The sequence below is a fragment of the Muscardinus avellanarius genome, assembly GCF_963383645.1.
Source record: "Muscardinus avellanarius genome assembly, chromosome: 13".
Classification (NCBI taxonomy): Eukaryota; Metazoa; Chordata; class Mammalia; order Rodentia; family Gliridae; genus Muscardinus; species Muscardinus avellanarius.
The window spans coordinates 64777965-64791302 of NC_137799.1; the positions used below are offsets into that span (position 1 = coordinate 64777965).

General features: G+C 35.9%; 1 protein-coding gene across 10 annotated transcripts in view; it reads left to right on the plus strand.

Moving 5' to 3' along the window:
• Window positions 1-13338, plus strand: part of PTPRD (protein tyrosine phosphatase receptor type D) — a gene marked incomplete at both ends in the record, with an annotated part of 415865 nt that overhangs the window by 249106 nt on the left and 153421 nt on the right. For 5 of the 10 annotated variants that reach the window (XM_080708743.1, XM_080708735.1, XM_080708739.1 and 2 more), the window contains 2 exons: window positions 9823-9920; window positions 10769-11028. In XM_080708743.1, the coding sequence (XP_080564869.1) occupies window positions 9823-9920; window positions 10769-11028 (358 nt within the window). Of the gene's footprint in view, window positions 1-1507; window positions 1626-8796; window positions 9385-9819; window positions 9921-10768; window positions 11029-13338 lie in introns of all 10 variants that reach the window. The other 5 variants (XM_080708736.1, XM_080708737.1, XM_080708741.1 and 2 more) reach the window with 3 other exon arrangements.

A 13338-nucleotide genomic window follows, 5' to 3' on the forward strand; every position in this document is an offset into this window, starting at 1 on the left:
AATGCTTTAGAAAGTGAATGACAATGTCAGTAAGAGCTGTGAACTCAGAGACAGTGGACCAGGATAGGAGAAGAGATCCTGAAGTGTACTGGAGAATTTAAGGAATGACTAGGAATTGGATAACAGTGAAAGTACATATTGTGTGCACTAGGAAGTTAGAGGTAGAAACTTTTTGTTAGAGGTAGAAACTTTTTTGTTTTTTAACCACACAGCAGCAGAGGTCAGGAAGGTAGCTGATATTGAACTATTGTCAGGTGACAGTGAACTTGCTAATTTGACACAAAGGAAAGTTTCATGTTAAGTAAGTTATGGTAAGTAGAGCTTAGAGACAAGTTACAACATAGTGTAATTGGCAAAACCTGAGGTGTCAAGCAGACAAGCTGGTAGTCTTTCATTCTTAAGTCTTGGAGAAATAAGGAAAAATGTTAAAAAGAGAAATAAGATGAAGGCTGCAAAGAAGGGTATTCTTTTGCTCACTGTATACATACTGGCTGACAAGGCACAAGGCTCTTGTTGAAAATCTTGGGAAAATATGTACAAAGCATCAGCTATCATGGAATTGAGGGTGTAGAAATACTATATAATTTTTTTTTTACCATTGTCCATAGCAAGAAATACATTTATGTTTTAATTTATATCTTAAACTTCCCTATGTGTAACTGATTTTAAAAAACCATACTTTACTTTTAAATATCTGATGGACTATTAACATTTTATATCCAAGTCTATTTCATTTTCTTTTTTTTTAAATGCTGACCGTGATGGTCTAAATTGATTTCATGACATACTAAATGGTAATTTCATTACCTACAATTTAAAAACCAGTGAATTAGTGGATAAATTAGAGTAAAAAGATAGCAAATAGAAAAGCAAGTAAAAAGAGGAATTCTCTGGCTCTCAGGACATCTCCATCCAACAGACCAACAATGTGGCAAACTACTTACCTGGTGATAGAACAAACTGTGTTGCCATCTGCTCTGTCATTTCTGTGGGCTAGGCTGTGGTGGATGGATATGGAAAGCCATTGGCATAAAATAACAACCAGTTTGTGGAATGTTTGCTAGGTACCAGGCATGTTCCAAGAATTTACCTGATACAACTCATTTAATCCTCCATTATTAACTAATAATTAATATTATTAAGGCCTTATCAATATTCCAGCTTTCAAATGGGAAGTCGAGGTACATATGGATAAACTTGCTTGCCCTAAATTAACAAGGTAGAAAGTAAGGCAGATTTAAATTCAAAGAATTCAAAAACTTTAGCTCCAGATTGTGTGTTTTTAATACTACCCCTAAAAGCTGCTTCTTATGATGCCCAAAGACCCAACTTCAATGTCAGCATGAAACCAGACTTCCATAGCATGCGTTCCAGGCATGAAACTTCCAGTGCTTAGCATGGCTTCTGCAGATGGTCAAGCATGCACAAGATTCCGGTGGATGGCCTTGTTCCCTCAGGGCATTGATGGCATATTTTAAATCAGTGTCGTTTTTTGGTGTCATTTCAGGACATGATCATTTCTGGGCTACAGCCTGAAACTTCCTACTCCCTCACTGTCACAGCCTACACCACCAAAGGAGATGGCGCTCGCAGCAAGCCCAAACTGGTTTCTACCACTGGGGCAGGTAATCTTGTTTACACTTATTTGTGCCTTAGTCAATAATACTAAATTTCCAAGTGGCATGAGTGGATGGATTCTATTATTCTTTTATTACGATAAAATCAGAGAAAATAAATAGACCATGGCCAACTTTTGAAAAAAAAATTCAGTTCAAAGGAAAAAGAGAGATTCAGGAGAAAAAATAATCCAAGGACATGCTTTGTACCAAGGACATGCTTTGTACAAATTACTCATTCAGTTTTTCAGCAAATATTTCTTCATAATACACTTTTAGCAGATATTTGTTTAGGACCCAAAATGCATCAAGAATAATTCCCATTACTAGAGATACAGCTAATAACAAACCAGAAACATACTCTTTTTTCATAAGATTTATTTTCTGACCTGTACTAAGGGATATTATAAAATGTGATGATGTGATAAAGTGAAGGTATATTGCATATTGATTATCAGAAAGCCCATAAAGACTAAGATCTCTTAGAGGAAGATTGTTTGAACTGAGACTTGAATTTGTGATGGAGTAACCCCCATGACCCTCAGAAAAAAATACCTAATCAGGGAAGTCAGTCACTTTAACCTCCCCCACATACAAACCCTTTTTTAAGAACTGCCATCTTGAATGGGTTCATGACTTACAGTTTTCCGTTCTTATGATTTACTCCTTCTACCCTCTGTCGTCAGTTTTCTAAAGCCAAACTGCACAAAAGATGGGTACAGAAAAGAGAATGAGCTGGGCATGGTGGTACACGCTTGTAATCCCAGCATTTGGGAGGCTGAGACAGGAGGATGATGGTTCACAACCAGCCTCAGCTACTTAGTGAGGCCCTTGCAACTCAGTGATATTCTGTTTCAAAATATTGAATAAAAAATAGGGCTGGGAATGTAGCTCAGAGGTTGAATGCTTCTGGTTCCATCCCCTGTACCAAAAAAGAAAGAAAGAAAGAAAGAAAGAAAGAAAGAAAGAAAGAAAGAAAGAAAGAAAGAAAGAAAGAAAGAAAGAAGAAAAATAACAAGAAAAGAGAATGAAAAATATCAAGAAGGCTCTAAGTGATGTAAAGTTGTTCCTCTCTGAAGAACAAAGTTTTCTCCAAGCTCTTTAGAGTTACTTTCCTTGGCAATGTTAGAGAAAGGTAGCATGAAGGAAGATCTGGCATTGTAAAACCAATAAATTGAGAGATAATTACAGAAGGATTCTCCTCCAGTCCCTTCATATAGCAATCTCCCATGGAACATTTAAGCTGCAATTTGATTTACTGCTCCGGAATCGCAACTTTTTAGGAACACACCTCTATGTAAAGGCATAAAGTAAAGAACAGCTGTGATGTTGAGCACCCTCCTGGGTGCCATGCTCACTGACAAATTTGTCTAAATGTCATAAGATTTGCCTCGCTCACATCCTGCCACCTGGAACTGCCTCAAGCAGCAGGATTACAGATGGCAAACCTCCTTCAAGGCAGAGTCTTGGGGCTTTTTCTCCTTCTTTCTTTCTTCCTTCTTTCTCTTCTTTCTTTTCTTTTCTTTCTTTCTTTCTTTCTTTCTTTCTTTCTTTCTTTCTTTCTTTCTTTCTTTCTTTCTTTCTCTTTCCTTCTTTCTTTCTGGAATACCATTGTATCAAGTTACTTTAGTGCCCTAAATAGAAGATACTTGTTCAGTGAAGGACTTGATGGTATGATGACTATCTGGCCAAGGAAGCAGCACTATTGAAACCTAAACAACCAATGTTATGGCCCTGGAATTGAATCCCAAATTAAATAAAATAGATTTCTTTCACCCACTTTCATAATTATATGTTAATAAGCCTGACATATCTTAAATGAAGCATCAGTCTCCTATTACCAATAGGATGGAGGTCATGGAATGAGGAGGAGAAAATAGAAGATTTATAGCTGAGTAACATGAGTTCTATGGAAAGGAATGATTTTGTCTATCACTAAAGCTACTCATTTACCTTTTAGTGTCCATGCAAAAGATTATTTAGAACTATGGCTTTTAATTGTACATAGAATTCTTTTGGAATTTTTACTAACAATTTCAGCTGTCTTAATCACTTTGGTATTGAGATAGCAAATGCTTCTAATGTAGAAGCCTACACATTTACTTACTTGAGCCTTCCTTACTAAGCCTGATATAAAGGTGGGAACATTTAGGTTTATAATTCCTATATGACAAAAATTCTAATTTTTTCTTCTTCCTATCCTAGCAGCCTCAAAGTATCTCTTAGTCATGATTTACTCACTAGATAAAATATTACAACCTTTTAGAGACCTTACCTTACCCAAACTTATTTAAAGTGCATTTATTATTCCTATTATTTATACACTCAGGGAAATGTCGGGCATTTCTTTCTGTGACTGTCCTTTTCTGTAATGTTATTGGGAGAGTTCTTCTTCTAGCATTGTTCTCTTTCTTTCTTTCTTTCTTTCTTTCTTTTTTTGGTGCATTGTAAGTTTATATCATATTGGGGCACAACTCTTGGTGCCCTCCCCACTGGATCCCCTCCCCCCAGCATGCCTTTTGTTTTAACTGTTGTATTTTTTGTAACTTTATATCCCCATTCCCTAATCCCCCTCAGCTACTCCCTTGGCCTCTCTGCTAATTTATCTGATATTGCCCTTATTTTTTAAATATCTCTCTAGCTTTCACATATAAGAGAGAACACACATCTACTTGTTTTTGAGACTGGCTATAGTCACTTTGTAGAACATTTTTGATCCATTTTCCTGAAAAAAATTCTTCTTTGCGGCTGAGCAAAATTCCACTGTGTGTATATACTGAGGTTTTATGATCCATTCATCAGTTGATGGATACCAAGGCTGGTTTCATAGTTTGACTATTATAAAAATTATGCTGCTATTAGCATGGATAAGCAATATCATTATACTATTGAGTTAATTTTCTTTGGAAAGATACTAGTCCCCATATCTATAACAGGCTGATCTTCTGTAAGGCATGAAAGACATACACTGGAGACAGGACATGCTTTTCATCACATGGTTTTGGGAAAACTGTCTATCCATAAGTGGAAAAACGGAATTAAATCCTGTCTCTCACCCTGCACAAAAGTCAATTCAACATGGTTCAAATGCCTAGAAATTAGACCATAAACTTTGAAATTTCTAAAAGAAGATATAGGACCGAGACTCCAACATACAAATACAGGTAGAAATTTTCTCAATGAGAACCCAAAAGCTCAGGAAATTAAAACAAGTATTGATGAATGGAATAACATTAAAAAAAAAAAAAACTTCTGTGCAGCAAAAGAAACCATTAGGATTCTGCAGAGAAAGCCTACTAAATTAAAGATCTTCACCACCTACACATTTGACAAAGGTCTAATCTCTAGAGTATATACAAAGCTTAAAAAGCTTAACACTAAATAAACAACCTAATCAAAACATGGGCAACTGAGCTGAATAGATGCTTTTCAAATAAAGAAATACAAATAGGCAACAAATACATGAAAAAATGCTCAACATTTTAATCAGGGAAATGCAATTTAAAACTACACTGAGATTCCATCTAACTCTAGTTAGACAAAAATAATAATAAATGCTAGCAAGGATGTGAGAAAATAGGAGCTCTATTACACTGTTGGTGTAATAGACAAACTAGTGAAGCCACTTTGGAAATCAGTATTGAGGTTTCTCAGAACATTGGGAGTGGAACTAACATATGACTTGATGGTGGCATTGTTTCTTTACTGAATCCTTCACTTCAGCTTTTTGGTGCCTTCGGGCTGGTTGTCTTATCGTTTTCAGGCTTACTTAAATTTTTACCTGCACAAAGAAAACTACTGTAAATTGGGAATAGAGAACAGACTCAGATGCTTTTGACATCTGAGTAAAAACTTTTACTGCAGTGAAAACTAGTAGTCTGAGTCAATACTACGACTTCTAGCACATTTTTTATCTGATGATTCGAAACCCATCAGCCTTTATAATCCTATAATGAAAAAAGGCATGCCAGCATCAAAAAACAATAGATATTACTCCAACTTACACTTCTATTCCCACAGAAGAATAGATGGGCATTTCATAAAATTGGCAGGGCTTTTATTAGAATATACTGCTCATTATACTTCTATAAATTTGTCCTTTAGCAATATTATTAGGCAAAACAGCATATAATAACCAAATTCTATATGACTCTCACGAATATTAGAATGCAGCCTATATTTGTGCTTTATATCAAGATAATTTTTTTCATTATTCCAGTCTTCCATGCACTTTATAGAAACAAAATGTACAGTGTGCACACCATTTTGCACTTCTTTGGAACCAAAATTTTTCAAAATTTTAGTAAACATATTTGATAAAATCTACTATCTCTGAAGGGAGTGAGACTTAATAGATATTTTCCATCAAATAGTTTTGTCTGAGTTTCATTTTTTGAAGGCCACATTCTCTGCTGAAAGCCCAATTTCACTGTGAATTTTTCTCAGCAGATACATAAGTTCTTAATCCATAGCACCATTTTTCATATTTTAATGGCAAATCAAATAAATACTATTTGTACAAAAATCTAAATTCATGGTATCTGCCAATGCCTGCCTTAAAGTTCTTTTTTTTTAATTAAAATAATCGAACCAGGTATAGTGACACACACCTGTAATTTCAGTACTTGGGAGACTAAGACCAGAGGATAGCAGGCTTGCAGACAGCCTCTACAACTTACTGAGACCCTGTTTAAAAATAAAAAAAATAAATAAAATAGGGCTGGGGTACACTCAGAAGTATAATGCCCCTGGGTTCTATCTGCAGTTCCACAAAAAATAAAATAATTGTAAGTATATTTAAAATATAAAGGAAGTAGTTATTCTCCAGTGTATGAATGGGCTGTATTATAAGAGTTTGTTAGTTGTCAAAGTGTCTGGATACATTTTCCATGAGAAATAATAAGTATATAATTTGTCATCTGGGCCAACCTTCAACACACACATACACACACATACACATGTGCGTGCGTGCACACACATACATACATATAAACACAGGCACAAACGTACACATGGCTGCCATTGCAAACTTCAGGAACTATTTCCTTATAGAGTGTAGGGTATCTGAGTTATATAAACACTATGAATCATCCCAGCTTGTGACACAAAACTTTTACTTCATTGATTCAGGGTAAAAATGAGTGTTCACAGGGCAGAGCACATCCTGATTCAACTTTCTGATATAAAAAATGAGAAAGTTAGCTAGTTGATTTTTGAGATTAATATTTCATATGTTGCTTCTTCATCTTTCTTTTCTTTTATTGGTGCATTATAGTGTTACATCATAATGTAAATCATGTTGACAATGACATATATGCACACAGTACTTGGTGCCTCCCCATTTTTATCCCTCCCAATACCAAGTACCCAGATTGACAATGGTATATTCACATGTATACTCATAGTCAATGGTAGTATTTCCATTAACAGACCTCAGTCCTCCTCCTCCCCTACCCTTCTTCCCTGGGTCCCCTGAGGATCTTCTCCATTATCTGAAGTCCCTGTGGCACCACCTATCCCTCTGATAGAGGGATAACATCTAGAACATACAAAGAACTTAAAAGACTACACTAGAAAAACAAATAACCCAATCAAAAAATGGGCAACTGAGCCAGGCGTCGTGGCGCAGGCTTGTAATCCCCATGGTTGGGAGGCGGACACAGGAGGATCGCACAGGTTTGAAGCCAGCCGCGGTAGCTTAAGAAACCCTGTTTCCAAATAAAAAGTATAAAATAGATCTGGGAGCATAGCCCAGAGGTAGAAGAGTTTCCAGGAACCCCAGTACCACCAAAAAAAAAAAAAAGGACAACTGAATTGAATAGACATTTCACAAAAGAAGAGACACAAATGGCCATTGATATATGAAAAAATGTTCAATATAACTAGCAATCAGGGTGATGCAAATCAAAACTACACTGATCTTTGCCTCTTCATCTTTTTATTTCTTTTCATCTGTATCATCCCCAGGATAACTTTTTTTTATTTCCTGTCTTCTGTATGGTAAGCTTCCCTCCCTTCCTGCCATCTAGCTATGAACAGTGCTTTGTCTTGGTCATGGTGGTGCTCTCTTCTCACTCCCCCATAGTTAGAATGTTCCCAAAGAGCCCCCAGCTATGTTGTCTCTCAGTGCCTTTCTTTGTGGACTCCAAGAATGTTTTCTCTCTATTACAAAAAAGTATATAGCTAATATATACATATATATCATATATATATGTATATATAAATTCAATAAGTATATTAGACTTCACATATCTAAGCTAACTTAAAATTAAATTATATAATTATGGAAAACTAGCTTCTGACCACAAAAGACTCAAATAGTGAGACTTTAATAAAACTAGTGAGACCTTATTTCAAAATAAAAATAAAAATGGCGTTGAGGATGTAGCTCAGAGGTAGAATGCCTGGGTTCACTACCCAGTACCACAAAAAAATAATAACCATGGTTTTATATTAGTAGACTATAAAATCTTATGCTGAGTCTTTTGCATGGACCTCTTCATTTAATAATTCACAAGAGCAAAGTGAGATAAGTCTTAATGTAATTACCATTTTCCAGATGAAAAACTTCATAAGGATAACTTGTGGATGAATAATAAAATTAGAGAGAATGTGTAAATTAGATCTATAGCAACTCAAAGTGACTTTTTAAAAAAGACTTAAGCAGCATTATAGTGTAGTTAATTGTTTGGGCTGTGGATTCAGGCATAGTTGAATATTTCTAATAGCTTTCTTTCGTGTTTAATACCATACCTTAGGTTTTTACCTCTCTGGGCCTAATTTTTATATTCTAGAAATTAGATATAATAATAACTAATTAGTACACATAGGAATGTAAATTAAATGAGACACTATGTGCAATGCTGTAATTATAGGAAGTGGAAAATTGCCTATAATAAATAATTACTTTCCTTAGCTATATATAATTAACATTAACTTAGTTTTTAAAATACTTAAATTGATATTTCAATAATAGTCCCTATTTTCTATTCATTATGAAATTCTAGTATCTCAGTCCACCTTAGCACAGTAAGAGAAGGAACAGTTCCATAATCAAGCATTGTTTTGTTTTGTAAATAATAAAATGGGAATACCAGTAGAGTAGTTCGTTGGTTTGGCACTGACTGAAACATGAACATCTGTAGTAGTAAGTCTTACCTCTCCATCCTGTGTACTCCAGTTCCAGGGAAACCCCGACTTGTGATCAACCACACTCAGATGAATACTGCTCTCATTCAGTGGCACCCCCCCGTGGACACATTTGGACCTCTTCAGGGCTACCGGCTAAAATTTGGCCGCAAGGATATGGAGCCACTCACTACTCTTGAATTCTCTGAAAAGGAAGATCACTTCACAGCCACAGACATCCACAAAGGAGCATCCTACATCTTTAGGCTCTCAGCCAGGAACAAAGTGGGCTTCGGGGAGGAAATGGTGAAAGAGATATCTGTTCCAGAAGAAGTACCAGCTGGATTCCCTCAAAACCTCCACTCAGAAGGCACCACTTCAACCTCCGTCCAGTTATCTTGGCAGCCACCTGTCCTGGCAGAGAGAAATGGCATTATCACAAAGTATACCCTTCTGTATAGGGATATCAACATCCCCCTTCTTCCAATGGAGCAGCTTATTGTTCCAGCTGACACCTCTGTGACACTCACTGGCTTAAAACCAGATACCACATACGATGTAAAAGTACGTGCTCACACGAGCAAAGGGCCCGGGCCATATAGTCCCAGTGTCCAGTTCAGGACACTGCCTGTGGATCAAGGTAGGATTTGTCTGCTTCTGGCCTTCCTCCTTTAAAGGAATGTCGGTCTTTGGAAATCAGTATTTCGAAGCTAAAAATAACTGCTTGGCCCATTCATATTAATAGGTTCAGCAAAAGCAAAAAGGTAAAGTATATAAAACTTAATACGTTTTGGATGCCGTAGATTTCAGTTATAGAATGTCAAGCAATTCTGACTGACAGCACCGCAATGTCGTCAGGTAAGGAAAGCACACTTTAGTTGACTGAGTTGGAGAGAAAGGAGAGATCTCTATGAGAATGGGTATTAAAATGAATGCTCTAAACAGGTAGGCAAATCATACTTCTCTGTCTAATCAAAGTAGTCAGTATCTAGTATATGCTCTCTGATCCATACTGGAAAAGGACAGGTTCTATGTCTGTAGGAATAGTTTAAATACACTGTTTTTCCTTTTCCAGCAGTGTTTGCAAAAAATTTTCATGTCAAAGCAGTAATGAAGACTTCAGTATTGCTTTCTTGGGAGATTCCAGAGAATTATAATTCCGCCATGCCTTTCAAAGTAAGTTGTTTTATAATTTGTAAGATAGCAAATAAAGGGGGGCAGGAGGTGCAGTTCATAAGGGTAACGTATTTGCAAAGCAGGCAGACCACTTTGATTTAAACATGTATACTTGCTAGTTTTATTTGTGACTTTCTTGTTAGAGACTGAGTTTAATGCTTTGGCACCATGACCTTTCTGCTCTGAAGAGGGGACAGGAGCTCAAACACAGAGCTGACATTGCTTGCAGACTACTAGACTACATGGTGCTTTGAACTTGAAGTTTTATATCTACCTAATGATTTTGTTTTCCTATGGAGGAAGAAATTTACATTGTTTTTACCAATTTATAATACAAGTTTCTGCAGGTTTTGAATTAATCTACTGGTCTGAGTTTTTGGATTTTTTAAAATTCTGCCTTGCCATTGAGACATATTAATTGACAGATGTTAGCAAGAAGTATTTGATTGTGAAATAAGGAGTAGAGAAATATTTTTGGAAAGTGAAAATATATTTAAAACAGGATTGAAACATTTAGAAAAAAGGATATGAATAATATATTAAAAACCTAGAGTATTTCTGGACATATTCCATTAAGATCACATAAATCTGATAGGTCAGATATTGAGAAGTTACTGCATATTTTTTGTCGTATATTTTTGATAGGCTTAGAAACATTCTATCATTACACAGTAAGAATTGAAAGAAAAATTGATGTAATCTCCAGAATTATGAATACTATGGACTCAAAAATTGCCCCAAGTTAGAATTTATCCAGCATAGATTTTCCAGAATCAAGTGAACCATGATTTAGAAAATATACCTTGCCTCTGATAACCTAACTTATTTGATTGGTTGTACCTCTTTAGATTCTCTATGATGATGGGAAAATGGTAGAAGAAGTGGATGGCCGAGCCACACAGAAGTTAATCGTCAACCTGAAGCCTGAAAAGTCATACTCATTTGTGCTAACAAACCGTGGCAACAGTGCTGGTGGACTTCAGCACAGGGTAACAGCAAAGACTGCTCCAGATGTGCTACGCACCAAGCCCGCCTTTATTGGCAAGACCAACTTAGATGGCATGATTACTGTGCAATTGCCCGAAGTTCCTGCAAATGAAAATATAAAGTAAGTGAAACCACATACTGGATCTACAGGCATGTGCCACTATACCTGGTTAGGCATTTTTATTAAGAGCAGCTATCCAAAATGACATGGCCCTAAGAAATTTGAGTGTAATACTCAAAGACCAATAGGGGGCAAAAAATAAGAGCAAAAAGATTACATGCCAAGAGAACAATGCATACAAAGTCTGTTAGTAAAGGCAGCAAATAGTGCCATAGGGCCAGAGTCTGGGATGAAAGGAGATTCGAGGAGGCATTCACAGGTGCATCATGCTCAGAAGGTAGAACTGGATTCTGTAGACACTGAAGATTCATTACAAACCTGTATAAAGGAAAGTGGTATGAGACCATTGGTATGGTACCCAGTGTTTATTTTTTCCATTTTAGAAAATATTTATTCAGGTCTCTACTGCATATTAGACACTATGTTATCTGTCTTGGCTAAGAATAGACCTCTTCTCTTTTATTCTATACCAAACCATCAAGTTATGAAGGTTGTACAGAAAGGCATTCTGATATAATTTCTGGACTGCTGAAATGCATCAGAGCACTAGGGGCAGTGGTAGAGAAAATTGTGTGGGAAGTCATCACATGGTTAGTTGACTCTAGACAAATGATAAGATCCTAAAATCAAATGATGATGGGTGCACATAGAACACAGAGGCAAAACTAAAGTATACCAGAGCAGAAGTGTAATAAAAATTGGCAGCTGCTCTAACCATGAGATCAAGGCAGAAGAAATGTCATTGGTGGCCCTGAATTTTGAGCTTGGAGGACACATGATTGATGTTGTCATTCATCCTAACAGATGAAAGAACAAGGGAAGTTAATGAGTTTAATTCCATGCATATTTCCTATGACCTATCTAGTTGTAAGTGTGGGCTTGGAAAAGTTACACGGACTAAGGATATAAATTTGGGAATTGCTAACAGAGCTACATGTTTTTCTGGGAGGAGATAGAATACATACAAGGTTTCATTACCAATCTCACTAACATGTATGGGAAGATAAAAAGGAGAGAAAGAGGGGTAAGAGGAGGGATGTAGGCATATAGAGGGAAATATATCAAATGATATATGTACATATATATGTATATACGTATGTATGTACGTATGTATGTATGTATGTATGTATGTTTTACTTAGAATTGTATTACCTAGAATTTCACTATGATGAATGATTACATTGAACAGCTCTGTTGGAGGTAGGAGTGTAAATCTTTAGCACCATTCTGATTTAGTCTGGTGACACTAATAACAAAAATAGTTTACTCAGATCCATGTAACATATGCATAACTATTGGAAACGTGTGTGAGTGTAGAATGGGTGAATAAAACTGTCAAATAACTTGAACCTTAAAAATAATAATTACATTGTACCAATAAAAGTATGAAAAAGAATGACAAAAAGTTAGCCGGGCCATCACAATAAGGGAGGGAGACAACTGTTCAGACAGAACACGGCAGTGGCAAAGGAAAACCTGGTGATTGTTCATTGTATACATTTTACCTACCTGTTAAGGCTTTTCAGCTAGCATTCAACAAATATATATTCTATACACATTATATTTCTAGTAATATCTGGGAAAGGAAAGATGGGTGAGATAAAGTCCTACCTTACGGTGGGATAACAGATATAGAAAATATATAATATAGATATAATGTGGCAAGTACTACCAGATACACTGGTCACATAATTACTGATTTTTAGCAGAACATAGGTTTCTGAGGAGGCATCCTGGAAAAGCTAATATCTATCTGAGTCTTGAAAGATGAGAAATATTTTTGAAAGGAGAAAAAGTTGTAAACACTAAAAGAATAGGGAGTAGATATGGACTATGAATTCAGTCCTGTTAAATTACAACAGACCAGTTGAAAGACAAAAGCAATATGGTATAGTATATTCAATAGCATTATTATTCATTTCATTTTCACCACTTTCTAGTATTTATATACAAAGGATATGTAGAGGCAAATGACCAAATGACTTTGGTAAAGTGTGTTAGGCCTTCCTGGGAATTGTTGTTTTGACCATTGGTGGTTAAACCTTAGTTTCATGCTCTAATTTCTGAATGAGTATGGGAAATTGTGAAATGTGTGCTTTCTTTAGCTTATTCCAGTTTTCTCGTCAATTACATGCTTTCTCTTTCTGCATTTGAAATGAGAGAGAAAAGGATTAAAACTTTGATAGCAAAGAGAGAAAACCATTGTGAAATAGAAATAGAAATCCAACTATCATGCAAAAATTTTATTTTCTAGAAATAAGTTAAGATTCTCAGAAATAAGCCAGGTATCATAATTAGCATGGTTGTAAT